Source organism: Equus caballus, chromosome 23 (assembly GCF_041296265.1).
Source record: "Equus caballus isolate H_3958 breed thoroughbred chromosome 23, TB-T2T, whole genome shotgun sequence".
Lineage (NCBI taxonomy): Eukaryota > Metazoa > Chordata > Mammalia > Perissodactyla > Equidae > Equus > Equus caballus.
In genome coordinates this window covers 38,576,658-38,596,938 of record NC_091706.1, presented here as the reverse complement: position 1 = coordinate 38,596,938, position 20,281 = coordinate 38,576,658, and the positions used below count along the sequence as shown (strand labels likewise).

Genomic DNA, 20,281 nt, shown 5'->3' with positions numbered 1-20,281 from the left:
TTTTCCTAATATGGGTGGAATGTGGAATGATGCACTTCCTGTTGGAGAGGGAAGGGGAAAAGTGCCCAGACAGTAGGAGGAAACGAAAGGGAAATTAGGCTCTTCTACTAATAGGCAACAAGGCAAGGATTAGCTGAGGCATCCCTCCCGGGCTCCAGTTAACCTCGCTATCAAATGCAGCCTTACGAGTGACCCTGACGGGGCATTTTCCTTCTTATAAGACTCTCTGGTTTGTGAATTCAGCTTGTGAGAGCGTTTCTTCACTGAATGACAGTGCCATTAAATTGCTCCAGGGTGAAATGCAAAAAACCACAGAGGGTAGTGAGGCCTAAATTTTCACTATTGGGGACCAAAACTCCAGTTACCCCCAGTATTGGTCATTTTCCTCAGAATGACTGAAGGGGAGTCTTTTTTGAATTCTGAAAATTAACCATGGCTGGATCTTTACACTCTTAGAGAAACAAACAAAAAGAAGTGCTGAAATGTAAAAATGCTTCAAGATAAACTAAGCTTCAAGAGGGACAATTGTGTTGACATTTTAGTAACAGCCCATTTTCGCTCCTTAATGAAGTGCAGTCATGCATGAAAATGACTTGTTATCTTTTAAACTGAAACACATTATGGGTTGTAACTCAAAGGTGTATATTACTCACGTAAAATGAAGTACAACATTTTAACCCTATGAGGATTCTTTTGCAGGCCCTGAAGGCTTTATAATAACTTGCACTAGAAAAATTGAACAAAAAAATGCTCATTATTAGAGAATATGATGTATACAGTCTTCTGCATTTTAAAATGACCCTAGTCCACTGTTTATATTTATGTGCATCTTCAGTAAGAGGCCATACTTTATTGGAGATTGCCATTCTGGAGTAACATATGCCTTTGTCTTCCCCATCCTATTAGTATTAGTAATGGTTACAATAATGTAAATAGCCAAAGAATAGCAACAGTGGCTTATGGAGTACTTAACCAGGGTCCAGGCACTATGCTAAGTGTTTTCTATATATGATATAATCCCCCTCACCATCCTGTGAGGCATTATCTTTATTTAAGATGAAGAAACTGAGTTTACCTTAAGTGACTTGCTCAGGACACATTGCTAGTAATTGGTAATTCAAACCTAGGTCCATCCAACTCCCAGTGCATGCACTTTGTTCTCTTAATAACCACCCTGATAGCTCTCTTTTCTTTCCCCCTGCTTTTTTCTCCCCCCAGTACATAGTTGTATATTTTAGTTGTGGGTCCTTCTAGTTGTGGCTTGTGGGTCCTTCTAGTTGTGGCATGTGGGATGCTACCTCAGCATGGCCTAATGAGCCATGCCATGTCCGCGCCCAGGATCCGAACCCTGGGCCTCCGAAGCGGAGCGCACAAACTTAACCACTCAGCTACGGGGCCGGCCCCCTGATATCTCTCTTGAGTGCTCAATTTCTAGTGAGACGGAAGGAGCCACAATTTTTATTGCAGTTCAACTGTTTCCTGAATCCTTCCCAGGTTCAAATTTCTCCTGGTAGGGGAAAGTTGAGGAGGGGAGACAGAGCCAAGACTGAGCTCACCATCTGCGTGGGGCCTCTAACTCTTTTTAATATCTCACTGAAAGCTGACTTAACCTGGTTTCATTGATTAGCTTACCCCTCTGTGCCCAGACCCTGGACATACTGCCCAGGAAACAAATGGTGAGTCCACACCTCTTCCTGTGTGCCATCCACCAAGCATTAGTGTCATTTCTCAGGGTCCCAACATTACTCAGGTACTCATTATAAATGAATTCACAGTCCATGGATAAGACTGGTTCCACCTTTCCTATGAGAGCAGGCCCATTATGAAGAGTGACTCCATGGCTTTTCAAGTAATCATAAATGACTCCAAAGGCAGATTTGCTCTAACAGCTCAGTGGCTACAGAACTGCACAGCAAATCCCTTCTTCATGCATTATTGACACAGGCAGTGGCCTTTCAGCTCACGACGTCCAGCTCACTTGTGGTAACAGGTGCATATATCTGATCGGTCGTGAATAACCCTTCCTTGCCTTTCTTCTTTCCCGTCAGTGGATCAATAGGCCCCTGACAAACATCTGAAATCTCTATTTGGGAAAAAGCACATTTCCTACTGCTGTTTGTTTTCTAAACCAAATAATTCAGTTAGTTTCTTGCCTGAATTAATTTTCAGAGCTGGAAAATTTCTCTCATCCATGCTGAGCTCACTTCGGTGCTTTTAGGATAGGTAGAAACAGAAATGGGAATGTACCTTTTGCATCCTAACCAGCATTTTGGTGGTTAAAGCTACCCGTGTGCATTATGTGTGGTGGGGAGCAGTGTCCAGTGACTCCAAGCTGCCTTTGCAAGTGGAGAGAACAGGGGTTCTGATACAGTATCAACACTCTTATGACTTTCCTTCAATCCATCCTGCCTTTGGAAGGCCATATAGTATGGTGGTTAAGGTCATGTGATCTGAAATCAGGCTTCCTAGGTTTGAATTCCAGCTCCACTACTTACCAGCCGCATGACCACGGCCAGGTAACCTATTCAGGAACCCGATTAGGCCTCAACCTGCTCATCAGTAAACTGGGGAAAAGTTTGCAAAGTACTCAGTAAATGGCAGCTACAATTCTGAGGGATGGGGCAGCAAGAAGATGAAATGCGGCTGAGATATATATAGTCCAGCATCTACTGCTCAAAGTGGGGTCCCCAGACCAGCTGCACCACGGACTTCGAGAGTCTGATGGAAGTTCACAATCTCAGCACTCCCTGCCTCCAAGACCTAGTGGATCAGAATCGAAATTTTACCTTGGTGATTTGTTTGCAAGTTAAAGCTTGAGAAGTAGGACTCCAGCTGCATTCAGGTTTGAACTGGAATATTCCCTCCGTTGGCTGTTTTTAATATACCTCAGCCTGGCAAGGGAGGTCTTCCTCCCTGCCCTCTAAAATGATGAAAACGTAGTTACCAAGGAGTGTTTACAGTGGCCTTCCTTGGCTCTGGGGGTGGCCTGAGACAAGTAGACTTCATTTTGGGGAAGTTACTAATGCTCCTTGCCTCCCTCCATTCACATAGTGATGAATATGTGACAGCTGAATTATCCCCAAGGGTGCCCTGTCCATATCCATTAGAAATACAGATTAACCGTTTTCATTTGGCTAGAGAGAGCACTGTCTGTTAACCCAGATTAACCTGAGCTAGTTAAAGGCACCAGCCTAGGATGCCTGGGTCCCGATAGCTGGTGAGATGGCATCTGGAGACCACATAGATGAACAGATGCTGCTTTGGGAAAACTATAAAGCCCAACTGAGTCACCCCCACCTACTTGTACAGGAGATGGGGTGGAGGACAGCAGTAAACCAAACCCCACAGAGAAAGCCCAAAGCAGCAGGGAGGCCAGCTCTTGGTCCTCTGCTGAAGGCAGGGCTCACAAATTCATCTCAAGGCCAGGCTTTTATTTCCTTTGGGAGTCCACCACCTCTTAATCACAAAAGCAATAAGAATTTCCAATATGTTCCTCTGCCGTGCCTAATCAGTTGTTCCAGCTGCCAGTCATCAGCGCCGTCTTGAGGTTCACCTAAAAGCCTCTTCCAGCCTTGAAAGCAGCACTGACCCCCGAGGTTACACCAGACAATGAAGGCTGCCCCTGTGGGCAGCCTGTATGTGCCGGTTGATTTGATCACAACAGTTTTGTTAATATTGCCCTGGATTCTGGAGGGATTGGTTCTCCTCCATATGCTTTGATTGATAGGCCTCATTGTATGCCCCATTGGTTGGATTTGGAAAATCATTTTGAGTGTGTATGGAAGGAAAGTTTTCCTTTTATGAATGACCTTACAATTGCACTCTAACATGGAGATTTTCTTCCTGAGGTTAAAAAATCGCTTGGCAAAGCCTGAGCATTTGTCTGGAAGCATGTGTTATGGTGGGCAGGTCTGTGTGAAGCCAGCAGGTATTCAGACTTTGAACATTAAGAGAGCAGCACATAGTTGTTACAGAGTAGAGGCTGGAAAATTGTGTTTGGATAAATGAATGAATAAAAGAATATTTTTAGACTATAGTAAGTAAGGTGGAATCCTGGATGTATGACTGTGATATAGGTGGAAGTTCCTAGAAGTTAGTGTAAGTAGGAGAGGCATTTCCTGTGCCATAGGGGCAATTTCTGAGAAATGTGGATCTTTGGTAGAAGCCAAGGGCAGTCCTACTGAAGTCACAGCTACCTGACTCCAGAGTTTTGTCCATTTTATTAGAAGAGTATACGAGACAGGGGTCGGATGAATGTTGGAAAGCCATGTTTGTGTCTGTTGTTGCTTCCTCTAAATCTCTGGTCATTATATTGGTCACAGGCAACATCCACAACTAGCAATTTTGCCTTGAACACTGCATGCAGAGCTCTCTGTGTAGCCCTGAGTTATAAGCTTCTACTAGGTTATCTCACCAGAATAGAGTTTGTCCTCTAATTCTCATCCCATCTGTTAGAAAATAGAGGCAAATCACAGGCCTCATTTTGCCGAGAGGTGATTTCTTACACCCTATGTAAGAAACTGTCCAGTATGTTTTCCAAATTCAAACTTTAAATTGAACCTAAAGCCCTCTCTTTCATATTCTCATGGGGCCCCTAGACAAAGGGCCACTGCCTGTTCCGGTGCCATTCACCAAGTATAGCAGTGGAAGGAAAAGCAGTAGGTGTGTGTTTGACTGTTGCAGGTAACACTAGACCTCAGCACAGGGGGAGGGCATGTTTCTGAGATTTCAACCCTGTACCATAGACCGCTTATACCCCACCCTTATACCTCACATCCTCTCCACCATCTATTCCTACCAGCAGCCATTGCTTTGTGGCAACCAGTTGCACCAGCATAACCGGGCAGCACCTCCCCTCAAATGCACCTTCTGCCTCTGGATTTCTGCCCTCGGGCTTCTCTGACGCCCTGGTGTTGGGCATCTGTGAGAACTTTTATCTACTCTGGTACATGTGCCTACTTGGAAGTATGAGAGAATTGGCACTCTGAGTCAATCCTTGACCAGTGGGGAACAGGAGTTGGTGGGTAAATGTTCCATTCTGTCCCTGTCATACTCACTGAGCCTTAGATGGACTCCGTTGGCATTTAAATTGTGTTTGTCTTTGTTCAACAAACAAACGTGAATGATGCTGTTGGAGATAGTAGACACCAAGAATGTCTTGTTTTCTAGTCTCTTCCAGGACTTAGCTCAGTGTCTGCCACGTGGTAGGTGCTCCATAAATATTTGTAGAACAATTGGCTGCTAAGAGAGGAATGAGAAGAACACAAGTAACTGTGCCCATAGAGCAAAAATGTTAAAATAATTAGAGAAAGGTAGAGGTCATCACAGTCAAAGCACAGTAGCATAAATTGTTATGATGTGTTGGAGGTGTGATCAGTTATCTGGTTTGGTCAGCGCTTAGGGAATATTTTGGGGCCACAAATAAAATAATGTGTTAAAGCCCTTTGAACACTGTTCGATGCTCTACACTAGTAAGTCTCTGTATTTTGGTAGGATTGATATATAGAGATCTGTTCCCCTCACTAAACTGTAGCCTCCTCAAGGGCAGGGACCCACATATAGTAGAGTGACTAGCGTGTTGTAGGCACTTAATGAATATTGCGTTAAAAAATAATGATTGGAGGATGAATGGATGGACAGATGGATAGATGGATGATGGATGGTTGGTCCTGGCTATTATTTGAGATGAAGGAGAGGCCCTTAACCAGGCCTAGCTTTCAGTGTGCAGCAGGCTGCAAACAATATCAAATTTCCCAGCCTATTTCACTGCAGTTAATGCAAAAATGTGGCTAATATAGCTAATGTAGACTTCTGGGAAACACCAAATTTTCTTTTGAACCATCGAATAGAGCAGAGTGTGCACACCAACTTTCCCTGTTGCCTGTGGGGTCATAAACAGCAGGGGCAGCACTTCCTCTGTGATAAACACACACACATATGTACATACAAAAGTACCTCCAGGGGATAATAAGTGATGGGTGCATTCAGCAACTACAACACAACAAATAGGAGAGCTCATGTTTCTACACTAAGGCAGATAAAAAAATTAGCTGTGTTTCCACAGTGTCTCTGTGACTTCTTATTATTCCATTAGTTTTTAGAATAGTATATAAAACACCCAGCTCCATGCTGACAAACACCAGTATTGAAACTATTGCCACAGTCAATCCAAACAGCCTTCTCCCGTGGGTAAAATTATTATTTGGAATACAAGCGGAATTGTGGTTGCCTGAGCAAGCTGAGCATAAATGAGGGTAGTGATTCATAAGGTGACTCTAGCGAGTTTGCAAATGTGCAACTTTTCTGGAGGCTGACACACAACAGAAGCTCTGCATTGCCTTTTTGAGCTGGTAAGCGTTTTCTTCTCACCACCTCTTCATGACTTGGAGGGCTGTGGAGGATGCAGGCTGCTGAGGACAAGAGTTAACCTGACACAATGCTGACTTACCAGAAATAAACCCTTCAAATCACATCACACCCTTGTCAGTGGCTTTTTGAGCAGGAAGATGGTAATTCTGCCTGTTCACGTATTCCTTTAAGTACTTGAACTCTTGTTCCATTGGATTAAGCTTTTGGGGGCTGGGTCATCTGGGGTATTAATTCTATCCTGGAGAGGTTGCAGAAAAGTGGTACTAGTCTAAAAATACAGTTCCCTGAACTTTTAAACCCTCAAATCTCTTTGATTGTATGGCTTCTTTTTCTTAATCCTGAATCTGATTTCTTTTATTTTTTTTAAATCCATTTATTCTTTGATATCAGTAGAGTAAGTTCAAAAGAACAGAGATGGGTATAAAGCTCAGTAGAGCTTTGTATAGAGAAGGAAGTTAAAGAGAGTCAGCATAATGATGTTGGTATGATTGCAGCATAATGAGATGTCTGCTGAGTAGGTCCCAGACACTGAGCGAGCCTCTCTGATAGTGATAGACTCTGAAAGTGACAAGCCCCAGTTTCTTCCGTGACATCGTACCAATTAGCTGATCTAAATGGGCACATATTTAAGTTTGAGGTCAATTCTCAAAAGCTAGGCTGCCCCTACGAATGAGGCTGTGACTCACTCTCTGTGTCGTAATAGGCAAGAGAGGGGGAAGATCTGGAGCTGCATTCGAGGCCCTCTTTTCATGTTTTGTGGTGTGGGAAGAGGCCTCAGTTTTGACCAAGACCAAGTCCGCCATCCATCACACCATCAGGGAAATGCCCTGGGTCGGTTAGACTCTGAAGTTAAAAGGGTGTAGGATCCTGTGCTGGTGCTAAGATCAGGGGAAGCTCCATTCTCATCACATTGATTTAGCAGTGACAGAGAGAGACGCCAGCCTGACCCACAGTGGCTCGCTGCAGTGATGGGAAAAGGAAGAAGGCCTATGTTGTGCCCTTCTGGGTCAGCAGACCGAAGATTCTGTTACCTGACTCTCATCCCCCATGACTGAAAAGCGCTAATACAGAGACCTTTGCCCAGATGCAAACATTACAAGATTGACTAATTATACAGTGTCCAGACAGGGAACTGGCCGGGCAAAGCAGCGCTGAGACAAACCGTGAATGTCAGCCTGGAGTGAGCCCATCGTGAGCTCCTCAGGCAGCAGTAAAGCTCATTAGCCAGGGAACCTGAAAACGTTCCACTGTGAAAACAAAAGCTGTGTCTATCCAATAAGGGGAGAACTGTTCCCTTAAAACCACCAAGAGGAAAACAAACAAGCCCCTAAAATATGCTTGCTGTCAGCCTTTGATTTAAAAAATGTGGCCTTCATTTGGGGTGCAGCCTGATGCTTGTTTCTCCCTTGATTTCAGCTTCCATTTTCTCCAGCAATCATTCAAGCCGAAGTGGAACAGCTGCCGGGGCCGTGCCGCCCCCACATCCTGTCAGTCACCCTTCTCCGGGACATAATGTACAGGGGAGCCCTCACAACCCCTCCTCCCAGTTACCTCCACTCACAGCTGTGGATGCGGGAGCTGAGAGGTAAGGCCATCTGTCTCTCTCTTCTAATAGGTGTCGCCGCCAAAACTCCCTCCACGGAGAAGTGCTTTGACAGTTGCTGAATTTTATTAATAATCCATTGGTGGGTTGAGTTACCTAAAGGTGACATTTTAAAAGTACATACACAAAGCACGTGGATCAAATATCTCATTATCTGTTTTATTTTCCATGGTGAAAAAATTCACAGATATTGGCAATAGCCACCTGAAGTATCTGATGCTGGGAAAATGCATCAGAATGCACCTGTCTTTCCCACCCTTCCTCAGTTTGTTTCAGGGACTCAGTTTTAAGGTAATATCCCTACAGGTTGAAAGGCTTTCCAGATGTGAAATGGTGCCTTCTGCACATAGATCAGTAGTGTTAGCTCGAGAGTGTAGCATAAAAGGGCACGGGATTTTATATGCACGACCAGAAAGAGGCTGTTCACTGAATGCTTTATGTTGATACCACCCTCATAAAGTGTCTCTGGGAGAAAATTTTTAACTTTTGTTACTTCCGTCCCTGTCTTTGACTGCCCAACCCTCCAGTGATGTGAACAGCATGCCACTCCTCTTGTTCTTCTCTCCACTTGTCATTTGCCCTGAGTTGACCTAGTTAGGGGTTACTCCCAGACATCCACAGGGAGGAAAGTTTTTCTGGGGACCCCTGTGAAATCCTGGAGTAGTGGGTGTTTGTTGGACAGAATAATAGGCAGCAGCTTGAATAGGCAGCAGGAATAAAAGTTTTGAATCTTGGATTTCGACAGCAACCTGTGGTTTCATCGTTGTTAGCCTGATCTATGAGGGGTTTTTGTAGAGGGGGGAGGTTGGTGAGAAAGATTTGCCCTGAGCTAACATCCCTTGCCAGTCTTCCTCTTTTTTTTTTTTTTTTTGCTTGAGGAAAATTTGCCCTGAGCTAACATCTGTGCCAATCTTCCTCTATTTCGTATGTGGGATGCCTCCACAGCATGGCTGATGAGTGGAGTAGGTCCGCCTCAAGGATCTGAACCTGCAAACCCTGGCCACCGAAGCAGAGTGTGCAGAACTTTATCCACTCAGCCACTGGCCGGCCCCTCTATAAGTTTTTTAATATGTGTTTTTAAGTCTGACAAACCATATATTTTTTTACTTATGCCTACCCCTTTATTTATTAATACCTCCATTCATTTAATAAACACCTGTTGAGTATCTGCTATGTGTTGGATGTTGTGCCTGGTGCTAGGGACCCAGATTATTAAAACATGGTCCTGCTCTTATAGGATTTAATGGTGAGGATAGACATGTAAACAAAGTATAGTAATGCTGTTTGGATAAATGATGTAATAGAGATGCCATAGGAGCCCAAAGAGGATGTCCCTAACTCTGCCTCAGGGAGGGAAGGAAAGACAGAGCAATCCAGGCATTGAAGGAGGACTAAGCCTTTTCCAGATGGATAAATGGGGAACAATATCCAAGGCAGCAAGAGGAATGCATGCAAGACATAAGGAGGGGCAAGGATACAGGTCTCAGTAGTTGAGGTGGCATCATCCAGAGTGTATATGGCTGATGAAGTCTGGTAAGAGTGGGTTGGTTCATGTGGAACCATGTATTTATGCTAAGGAATTTACCCCTTATCCTCTTGGAAGCAAAGAACCATTATAGACTCTTTATTAGGAGAGAAACACATCAGATTGTCATTATAAAGAAAGAACTCAGGTGACAAGATGGTGGAGTAAGTAAGGCTGGAAGCAGGGATGAGAGGTAGGGAAAATAAGGAGGTTATTGTAGGAGTCCTTGTAGGCAATATGAGGACTTGAACCAAGGCAAAGCAGTAAGGACGGAGCATTTATTCAAGGGCTATCAATTAGGAGACAATTGCTAATTATTAATATATATGTGGAGTAAAGAAGAGGGGCCAAAATTCATTCCTGAGTTTCACCCCTAGACACCAAGATGCAAAACTGTGCCATTAACAGCGGAAAAAAGAGTGTTTAGTAGAGAGAAGGGTGGGAAAGAAGGAACAATAATAAACGGACTTTAGGGTTTTGAGTTTGGGGTGGTTGTAAAAGATCCATGTGGATGTTCTGATGGACAGTTAGAAGTATGGATCAGAGGATGTCAGATTTATTTTAACAGTTCTATGTACATGGTAAATGTAAATAATTATTAGCCTCCTTCCACAGGATCCGTCAGCACAGCAGTGCAAATGATAACCATCTATTAAGTTTGCAGGCACTGGGGACAAGCAGTCTTGCCAGTTATTGGATGTATTCCTATGAGTTAAGATGAGCTTATTCATTGTAGCATTTTATTTAGTTTCCAGTTGGGTTTTAAATGATATCAGCCATGGGCTTTTTTTTTTTTTTTAAAGATTTTATTTTTTCCTTTTTCTCTCCAAAGCCCCCCGGTACATAGTTGTATATTCTTCGTTATGGGTCCTTCTAGTTGTGGCATGTGGGACGCTGCCTCAGCATGGTTTGATGAACAGTGCCATGTACGCGCCCAGGATTCGAACCAATGAAACACTGGGCTGCCTGCAGTGGAGTGCGCGAACTTAACCACTCGGCCACAGGGCCAGCCCCCAGCCATGGGTTTTTTATCATCTCATTTCATTCTGCCTGGCTGAGAATCATACCCCACAAGGTAGTGAAGCTAAAAAACCATCAATCAGGACCTCCTCTTCTTCATCTCATCTTCTTATCAGTAGTCATAATGACTCTTTACAAGAATATAGGAAAAAAGCCATGTCTTATTTTTCTTGTTGTTAGTGCTGGGTCAATTCCGACTGCTAGTGATCCTGCATACAGCAGAGCTGAACTCTGCCCAGTCTTCTTGCTCCATCCTCTCGCTCCATCCTCTCCCTTCCACACCTGTATCAGACAATGCTCCATTGCTATTCATGGGGTTTTCATGGCCACTTTCTTCGGAAGTGGGTGACCAGGTCCTTCTTCCTAGTCTGTCTTAGTCCAGAAGCTCCACTGAAACCTGTCCACCATGGGTGACCCTGCTGATATTTGAAATACCAGTGGCATAGCTTTCAGCATCACAGCAACATGCAGCCACCGCAGTGTGACAACTGATAGATGGGTGATATGGTTCCTGTTGGGGCCGCAGCGCTGAAAGCACCAAATCTTAACATCTAGATCACCAGGGCCTGTTTTTCTACATAGCCTTTACAAGAACAAATGTAGAAAAAGATTGTAGCCATTATTGGAGTAAAAAAGAACCACCAGACACCTGATGTTTGAATCTCAGCTCCCTCAGTTGCTTGTTGTTTGAATGTGTTCCTTAGATGCTCCTACTTGCTTGAGTGGGTTTTTTTTTTTTTAACATTATGTGTTATTAAAAAAATTTTTTTTCAATGCCCTCTTTTGAAAGTTTTTAAAATATAGAAACCTCCAGGAACAGTACAATCAACACGTGTACACCCTGCACCCATATTTACCCTTTGTTAATATTTCGCCTCCTTCTGTCTATCACTTTATCTTTTCCTCTCTCTGACTTGAGAGATCCTTTATTTGCTTTCCTGTTGTTTCTGAACCATCTGAGAGACAGTTGCAAATATCATTGAACTTTAACCCTAATTTAAACCTAATTCAGTAGAGATCTCCTGAGAAGGACATTCTCCTACATAATCACAATGTAACGATCACACTCAGGAAATTTGCCATCAATATAGTATTATCTAATATACGATCAATATCCAGATTTCCCCAGTTGTGTGAATAATTTTTTTTCTTTTATTTCCATGATCCAGCATCTAATAAGGATCGCAATTCTCATTTCTTTTGAGTCTTCTTGAATCTAAAGAAGTTCCCCAGCGTTTTAAAAATTATCGTCATTGTCATTATTATTATTGTCTTTCCTGACATTGACAGTGTTTGAGGAACTCAGGACATTTATTTTGCAGAATATTCTACCATTTGGCTTTGTCTGATTGTTTCCTCCTAAACAGATTCATTGTAAACAGTTTTGGCAGGAACACCTCATAGTTGATGTGGTGTTCCTTAGCTCTTTTGTGCCTTAGTTTGCATCTCATGGGGAATTAAGATTAAATGAACCAAAGTAGGTAAAGCATGTAGCATGTTACATGGCATGAAGCAGACACTCAGTAGCTGTCATTGCTAATATAAAGACAGACAAAGCTTGGCATGGATGAGAGATTCAGGTTTGGAAGCTTGAGGATGTTGAGTGATTACAGTGGTTGATAATGTAAATAATCGTGGAAGGGGAAATGGAGAGGAAGGGGACGGTAATAGTACTTTATGTGGCTGGGCGGATGAGGTAGACATTTCACTTTTTTGGCTTTCCCTTGCTGCTGTCACCTTCCCGCAGGATGTGTGCCCCATTCCTGGGCCAGCCCAACTGGAATGGGCAAGTATGTGCAAGGTTATCTCTTCCGATCAGGTTTGGAGAGGAGGATGACATGAAACAGCCCTGAATTATTCACTGTGTTTGCATTAGCGTCCAGCATAAAAATACTAAAAGGAAATGTGCTTACCTTCCGTTTTTGGTTTATATATCTTTGCCTCTGTTTGCCTGGGAAATCCCCCAGTAAAAACTCCAGCAGTTTTCTTAACGGAAATAGGTTTATCACACTTTGCGATTTTTAGTGGGAGACTGGCATTTTTTCCTGCTTTGGGGGCATTGATTCATCATTTACTTAGCTTTAACTCGTTAATAAAATGGGCTGAGTCACAGTCAGAAGTCAGGAAAGGTCGGCCACATCTGTCCAGTTAGCATCAGGTTCTTTGATCCTTACCATCGTAAAATAAAATAAATGCAAGTTCTCTCAACTTGACGAGGTTCCATTTTTATTTTGAAATATTATCTGAACGACACATGATTTCAATGATTTAAGCAGTACCACACCACACCACCTAATGTTGATTTAGACTTATTATGGGAAGTGGTGTTTTACTATGTCGTGTTGAACGAGCCAGTGATACTTTATGACAGTGCCTTCCCATAAGAGGAGCCCAGCGTCTTTGGAAATGTTAATTCACTGGGTTTCATAGTATGTCTGTTAGACCAGAAAAAACAAAAATATGCATCAGAGTCCCTTTTTGAGATGAAGAAATCTTGGAATCCCAAGTATAAGTCAGCTGGCTTTGTGTCACTTATCTCGTCCAAGCACCCCAGCTACCTCTCTTCATTCTGAAGAAAGTCACCAACATGGTGTGCTTTGTAGTATAAGTGATAGAACTTAAGAAGACTTGTTGACTGAACACAGAGGAATGACTTGTAAAGGGCCTCCTATGAGCCCAGCTTGTGAGCCCGAGAAGACTGAAAACAAGGAAGGGATGTGGTCTCCTGGGAGAATACAATCTAGTACAGGAATCAACAGCAGAGAATGTTAGGGACAGTTATTTCTGAGAAAGTAGTCAAAACACCTTCATCAAATAAGGAGTGCCAATTTCTTGAATCTTGAGTATTGGGAAGCCTTACTGTTTTCCATTCATATCAGATGTGACATTGCTAGAATTCTAGGTACTTTGACTTATGTGTGGTCTTTCTGTGCTTTTGGGTAACCAGGGCTGGTCTTAACAGTTAGCATTTTCTAATTCAGCATTGGGAACATAGTGTAGCTTTCTTGGATGCTAAGGAGTTAAAGACAGTGATTGCTTTCTATTTAACAATTTTGCAATTCTGTAGGGTTCTTCAGCTCTCTCAAACCAGACTGCTCACTGACTTTGTTTCTGCATCTTAATTCAGCATCTTTCTCTACCTAAAGAAACAACAAGGATCTTCCCTTAGTGTTCTGTTTTTGACTAAATGTTACCTAACCTGGAGATTGACTTAGTTCTCAACCCAGAAATCCCCCTTGCCTCTTGCAGCTCACAGAGACAAGTTCTTCTGTTAATGTCCTTGGCTCTTATTATCTGTTTCATTTGTTTATCATTTCCCAGATGTCACCTTGCTAATTGGATTGTTAGTTCTTTAACAGCAGGAACCTAAAGTTTTCTCATAACCTCCAGAGTGCCTTGTGCTGCCCTTCACAGTGGTAGGTGCTAAGGAGGGTTTGACAAGGGAAAAGACCCAGGGAGGGTAATGCGTAGGAATAGGAGATCATTGCCAACTCCCACTGTCCAAGTTGGGGGTTCCCAGCAAGGATTAATTCCCTTGATTCATTGGTCTGGAGGGTGGTGGCCCCAATTCTAAAAGTTCCCACAATCTTATGTAACCTGCATACTCCGATACAATACATAGTTGCTCTACTACATACATTCGCACGCTGCATACATTCACGCGCACACACACATTACTAGGAGTCCTTTGCCGTCATCCATTGCTGGGGTTTCCTACATTGCTTTCCTGTGCTCTCAAATACTGGAAGCCTAATACCCACCATTCTCTCTTATTTGTATCTGTAGTATCTGAACAGCTCAAAACTAGGCTCACTGCTTTGCTGTCCTTCCCGCCCCAGGACTTTCTGAACAGACAGGGACATTGATGTCTTCACTTACTCAGCTTTTTCACAACCTTACACACATACACGCACATATACACACTCCACATAATCTTTCCTCTCTCTTCTTTATCTCAGTATATGTACAATAATGGCTAAAATCGTAAGCATCGATAAAATATTCAAGTTGTTCAGAATCTGTTCTAGCATTGGGGTTCATTCATTATTGAATCATTCACTCAGCTGTTATTTGTGTACGAGGCAATATGGTAGACGCTGAGGTCAACAAGCCTGACAGGACCCTGCCCTCTCTCAAGTGTCTAGTCTATTGAGAGACAACCAGGTCAATAGGCAGTCATAACTTAGGATGTTCTGAAAGGGTGCCACAGGGGCTGTGGAGTCACACAGAAAGAGCACCTAAAGCAAAACTGGGGAGAGAGGAATAGAAGAAGAAATGTCTCCCTGAAAGCTGAAGGTGTGTACAACCCAAACAGGCGACATGGGTGTGTGCAAAAGCTAAGAGGAGAGAGCGTGAGCGAGGGTGGAGCTTCATGTATAAATGCGGGAGGAGCCTTATGAACTACCTTGAGGAGTTTGGGCTTTTCCTTGAAGACAAGAATTTGTTTATTTGGCCTATAAATGTTCCCTGGTGACTCTGGCATACATTCCAGATGCCTCTCTATCCTGTCATCCACCCAGCAAGAGTTCAGAACATCTTCTGTGCCCAAAAGAAGAAGAAATGACAAAGAATGAACAAATGGGTCATCTGGTCCTCAAGCAGACAAGGGCTGCTCTTTGTCTATCATAGCCTGACAAAGCAGCACAGTGGGTTTTACGTTACTTTTCTTTTTAATACTATTTGAAAAGATAGTTTTGTCACTTGCAATTCCAAATCTGTATTTTATGTAGTCATGACGTACTAGGGTTTTGAAGAGTCACTGAGTGACAAAAAAATATATAAAATAAAAGACCTCCATGTTAGAGACAAAGTGATGGACATCTGAAAGTTAGAGCTCTAATATCAGCAGTACCTCAGCCCCACTTGTCCCTCTATATCAGAGAAGACTCAAAGGCATCCACATTGCTGAGTGTCATAACTTAGTTGCAGTTTACCCAGTGAGCGCTGCTCCGAGAGGCTCCCTGGCATGTATTACGGACACTTTCCCACTTGTATGGAAAGATACCTAATTCATAGGGCAACAAACAAACACTGGCAAAAATAAGCCCATCAATCTTCATCACTGAAGTAGTTGAGAAAAGCCATAGTCGAAAAACAAATATAAGCCTCAAATAGCTATTTTTATCAGCCTGCATGTTGGCATCTACATCATCATCTGTTGTAGTCTATCAATATTATGCTCACCTAATGTCACGTGATCATGAGCATCATTCTTTTACTTTGGTCTACAGCACTTTCTATTCAGAAGACAGTTATCCTCATTTAGCATCTCATATAGGGGTCAATTTCCTTCTAGAAAAGGAACTTCCACAGATATTCAAGATTAAGAGGGACAGGGTCCAAAATCCACCCCCTAAGACGCAAATGTGCACACACATACATATCCTACTTGAGAATCACTGAATGTAATGAAAGTTGTTCCTGGCGTCAATATTGTGAGAAGTAAAGAGGCAGAAAATTCCAATATCCTAGCCTGGAAAATGAAGATTAGAGCTTTGGGTCTTATATTGGAAAAGGTTGGAGTCCTTTCTCTATTTTGTTTTCTTTAAATTGGTGGAAAATTCCTGGTACTTCTCAATGTGTATTCCAGAGAAGAAAGGCCCACCAGGCTTTACATTTCTGAAATGTTGATAACATGACCACAGCCTCATGCTTCATACTCTATGGGAAGTATCAGTTGGGTGATTGGCCTTTGGAATGAACTTTTTTCTCATAGAAATATTCACCTTACTAATAGCTTCTTAAATATGCCACCCTGATTTACTCCTAGTAGTCACACTTAGAGGGAAATTGAGGATAGTGGATAATTTCTTTTTACCTACCTGGTGATTGTGAATGGCTCTACTGAATAAAAAAAATAAAACAACAACAAAAACATTGCTGAACGGTCTTCTCTGATCTATCTCTAATTTAAGTGTCCATATGGTCCATAAAACTTTTATGAGCATAATTTTCAGAATCCAGTATGTGTCTTGATAATGGAGGAAAATCACGAGTCAAGTCTACATGGCTATCTCCAATTTAGTATTAAAAACCTGAAAAGCCTAGTAGTCTATTTTGACTCCTCCGTTTTCGCAAACACTCTCACCCCTAATTAATCTGTAAATGCTATTAGCTCTACCTTCAAGATACAGTTTAAGCCTAGTCAGCTCCACTCCTCCAGCCCTGGTTCACCACCGTCTCCTCCTGTCTCAACTCCCACAGCCACCTAACTGGCCTCCTCCCATCCAGTTAGCTACCCACAGCCTTCCACTGTTACCCCACCAGGGCACACGTGGCCTTTGCGCTACACCACAAGGGCTGCTCTTTAAAACGTAAGTCAAATCATCTCTCTTTCCTGCTCATATCCCTCTCCCCATCATACTTGAAATAAAGTCCAAACTTCTTTTTGTAGTCTACGTGGCCGTCTCTGGGCTGGCCTTAGTCAAATCCATCTAGCGTTACTCCTCCTGCTTAATCTGTTCCAGCCACACTGGCCTTCTTCCTGTTCCTGGGAAACACCAACTCATCTTGCCTCAGGGCCTTTGTACTTGCTGTTTCTGAAACCTGAAAGGTACTTTTACCAGAACCTTACATGACTTATGTCTTCATTTCTGGTCTGCTCAAATTTTACCTCCTCAGAAAGGCCTTTCTTGACCACTCTGTCTAAAACTTCCCGTCTCCAACCTCATTGTGTTCCTTAACTCTGCTCTGTTTTTATTCATAGGTTTACCACTCCCTGAAATTACACTGTTTACTGATTTGCTTACATTCCATTAAAATGGGAGCTCCCTGAGAGCAGAGACTATGTCATGCTTACAACTACCTTGTTCACAACCCTTACCCCTCAGTGCTGAGAGGGAGCACCTAAGAAACTGTGTGGAATGAATGGATGTAAATGGAAGGAGGAAATTCTCTATGATGTCTTTGTTGTTACCTTTCCCAGAAATAATTCCCTGAGCAGATGACTGTTGCTCTCCCATCTCTGCTTTCTCCTCTGGGTCACTTCATGGCAAAGCAAGAGACGCCCATGTGAGCATACGTGCGGCACTCTACCACACAACGGCTTGACTTATGTGGTTCAAACGTTTGTTCAAATCAAATTGTTTTCCGTGTATTTTTAGTTTTGAAATGCACTGGTTCTTCATTTTCGATTAATTACAGCACACATCACAAACGAACTCTTAGAATGTCTGTGAAAAGAACTCTATCTTTTAAGGACCAATGAAGTTGCTTCACCTCTCCATGCCAAATCAACCATCTTTATTTCATTCCCACATTCCAAGCAAATCTACCTCATGTGAAGCCCAAGATGATGTTTTTTTAGTCCCCTTGGATTTTCAGTCAGGAAAGTGAGTCATGGCAGTAACAAGGAAGGTTTGAGGTGAAATAGAATTCCTTTTCTTACAACCCCTACTTTAGTGCGTTAGTATGAAGCAAGATGAAGTTCAAACTAAGCCATTGTATTATTCAGATGTGCCGATGTGTTCTTTTCATATGCTTTCTCTGAAACAGCAAGTCATGTGGAGCCAGAATTCCCAAAGTGAAAGGCCACAAGCTGTCCTACCCAGAGTCAAGATATCCGCGTACTACGATGTCTCGTCTCTGACTTAGAAAAGGCTATTCAAAGGAAAGCCTCTGCTTAATTTTAACAATGTGATCTGGAAATAAAGTTCATCTTTTCCCCTCTCAGGTGGGGACAGTTGGGGGAATTGGCTGCTAAGAGACTGTCTATCTTTTTGCAAGTGAAGAACTGTCTGTTTATGAGTGGTGAAGAGACTGTTGAAGTGAACAGAAACCAAGAGACAAAGTTCTTTGGATTAGTCTTTTTGCTTCCTTTTCTTTTTTTCTTTTTTTAGGAAGATTAGCCCTGAGCTGACTACTGCTAATCCTCCTCTTTTTGCTGAGGAAGACTGGCCCTGAGCTAACATGCGTGCCCATCTTTCTCTACTTTATACGTAGGACACCTACCACAGCATGGCTTTTGCCAAGCAGTGCCATGTCCGCACCTGGGATCCAAACCGGCAAGCCCTGGGCCACCAAGAAGCGGAACATGTGCACTTAATCGCTGCGCCAGTGGCCCAGCCCCGCTTCCTTTTCTGAGAAATAGTCTTTGATTGCTTTTCTGTTTAGTTCAAGGAAAAAGACTTTTCTTTGTTTTACTCATCTTCCTCAGAATAAATTATTGGCATCATCCTCTTGAGTAGGATGTTCTCCCTCCAGAAACAGAAACTGTGATCTCTGGGCAAATATAATATCCAACGGGACATTTGTACCAATTGGACAAAGGTACCATCTACCTGGACACAAGAATTGGCACTGAGTTGAGAGCTAAGTCTATGGAACCAGTAGTCTGTTCAACAGAGTAGTTCTTCAACAGCAATGACCAACATTTATTAAATACTTATCTTTGCATAGTACTGGATGAGGTGCTAGAGATACAAAATGGTAGCAATCATCCAAGGATTTGATGCTCTTTCCTTCAATAAGAGCCAAGAACCCTTCTCTAATTGAGAATTTTTTAATATATACTATTTCCTCCATTTATTTCTCTAGCTAAATGCTGAGTCTTATCTTCAAGAGAAGATGCAGAAAATTCCTTTGTGGTTACTGTGATAGCAACCTGACATCTTATAGATGAAAAAACAAATACATATGTAAACAGCACATGTTATTACTGACCAAACCACTACCCAGCTAATTTCTTTTCAAATTTATGGATTGTATTGACTTCTGAGGTCTCATTTGGCAGTGGATTTCAAAGGCAAATGGCCATACTTGGCAGGGGTACTGCATTTGAAGTTAGTTCTAAAAGTTCTTCTGATGTTTTCAAGACACTCTTGTTTGTAGTTTGAGAGCATAAGAAAGGTATGGAATAGGCTACTTTTTATCTACCTATTCGTCCCTTTCTCATGTTTAGACAAAATAACACTTTTTTCCCATTTCTCCTCTCTGGCATTCTCATTACATTCTCTTCTGAATGTTTTTTGTTGTTTTTTTTTCCATCTAACGCATTCCATTGCAAAGCAGGCTGAACTCTATGCCTGACTCCAGGCTGAACAAGAGAAAGAGTCTTCCCTTTGCCACAGGACAAATTAATCCCCTTGCTTTGACCAATTCAGAGCTGCCCAAGGGATGACATCATTGCAGAATTTTTTTTTCCGTGGCAGAATTTTTGACATCAAATGTCTAAGACCACTCTGGATAAATTTTCTTCTGGTTGGGGCTTTTTTGTAAAGAGGATTTGGCAGAATCAGACTTTTCTTCTCTCTCCCCATCACGTCAGATTCTGAAATAGACAAACAACTGAGTCACAGCCAATTCTGCAGTCAAGATTTCCCAAAAAACTCCAGCTCTTGGTTAAATGTGTCCTGCATAATTTATTTCTCTAACAAACCCTGGATGTCCTCTCCTCCTCCCATTTCCTTTCCACAGGGGGGAAATATTGTGATGCGCTGGGCCCTATTTCAGTCTTTACCAGAAAAAAATATACTTCTCTGCTTTGGGCATTGATTACTTTGTTTTCTTGACTTACTGCTGGCTCCCTATACCCAAGTGGATAAACTGCAGAACACTCTTTCCTTTCTATTTCCCTCGAACACTCACTTACATATATGAGTCTTTTTTAAAAAGCCTGGTGATCAGTTCACCTACAGCCAACTTCACAGCCCTCATTTTCTCGTGCTCTGTGGAGGCTCGGGCAGTCATTTTTGAGTCTTAGTCTTGTCCAACTTGATAAATCATTTGCAGTTAATATTGACCCAGCCTCTCATAAGGAGAAAGAA

At 42.5% G+C, this 20,281-nt stretch overlaps 1 protein-coding gene across 3 annotated transcripts in view; it reads left to right on the top strand.

Moving 5' to 3' along the window:
- GLIS3 (GLIS family zinc finger 3) overlaps positions 1-20,281 on the top strand; it is a 446,896-nt gene that overhangs the window by 390,898 nt on the left and 35,717 nt on the right. For all 3 annotated transcript variants that reach the window (XM_005604984.4, XM_001491923.6, XM_070248275.1), the window contains one exon: positions 7,786-7,954. In XM_005604984.4, coding sequence (XP_005605041.1) covers positions 7,786-7,954 — 169 coding nt within the window. The remainder of the gene's footprint in view (positions 1-7,785; positions 7,955-20,281) is intronic.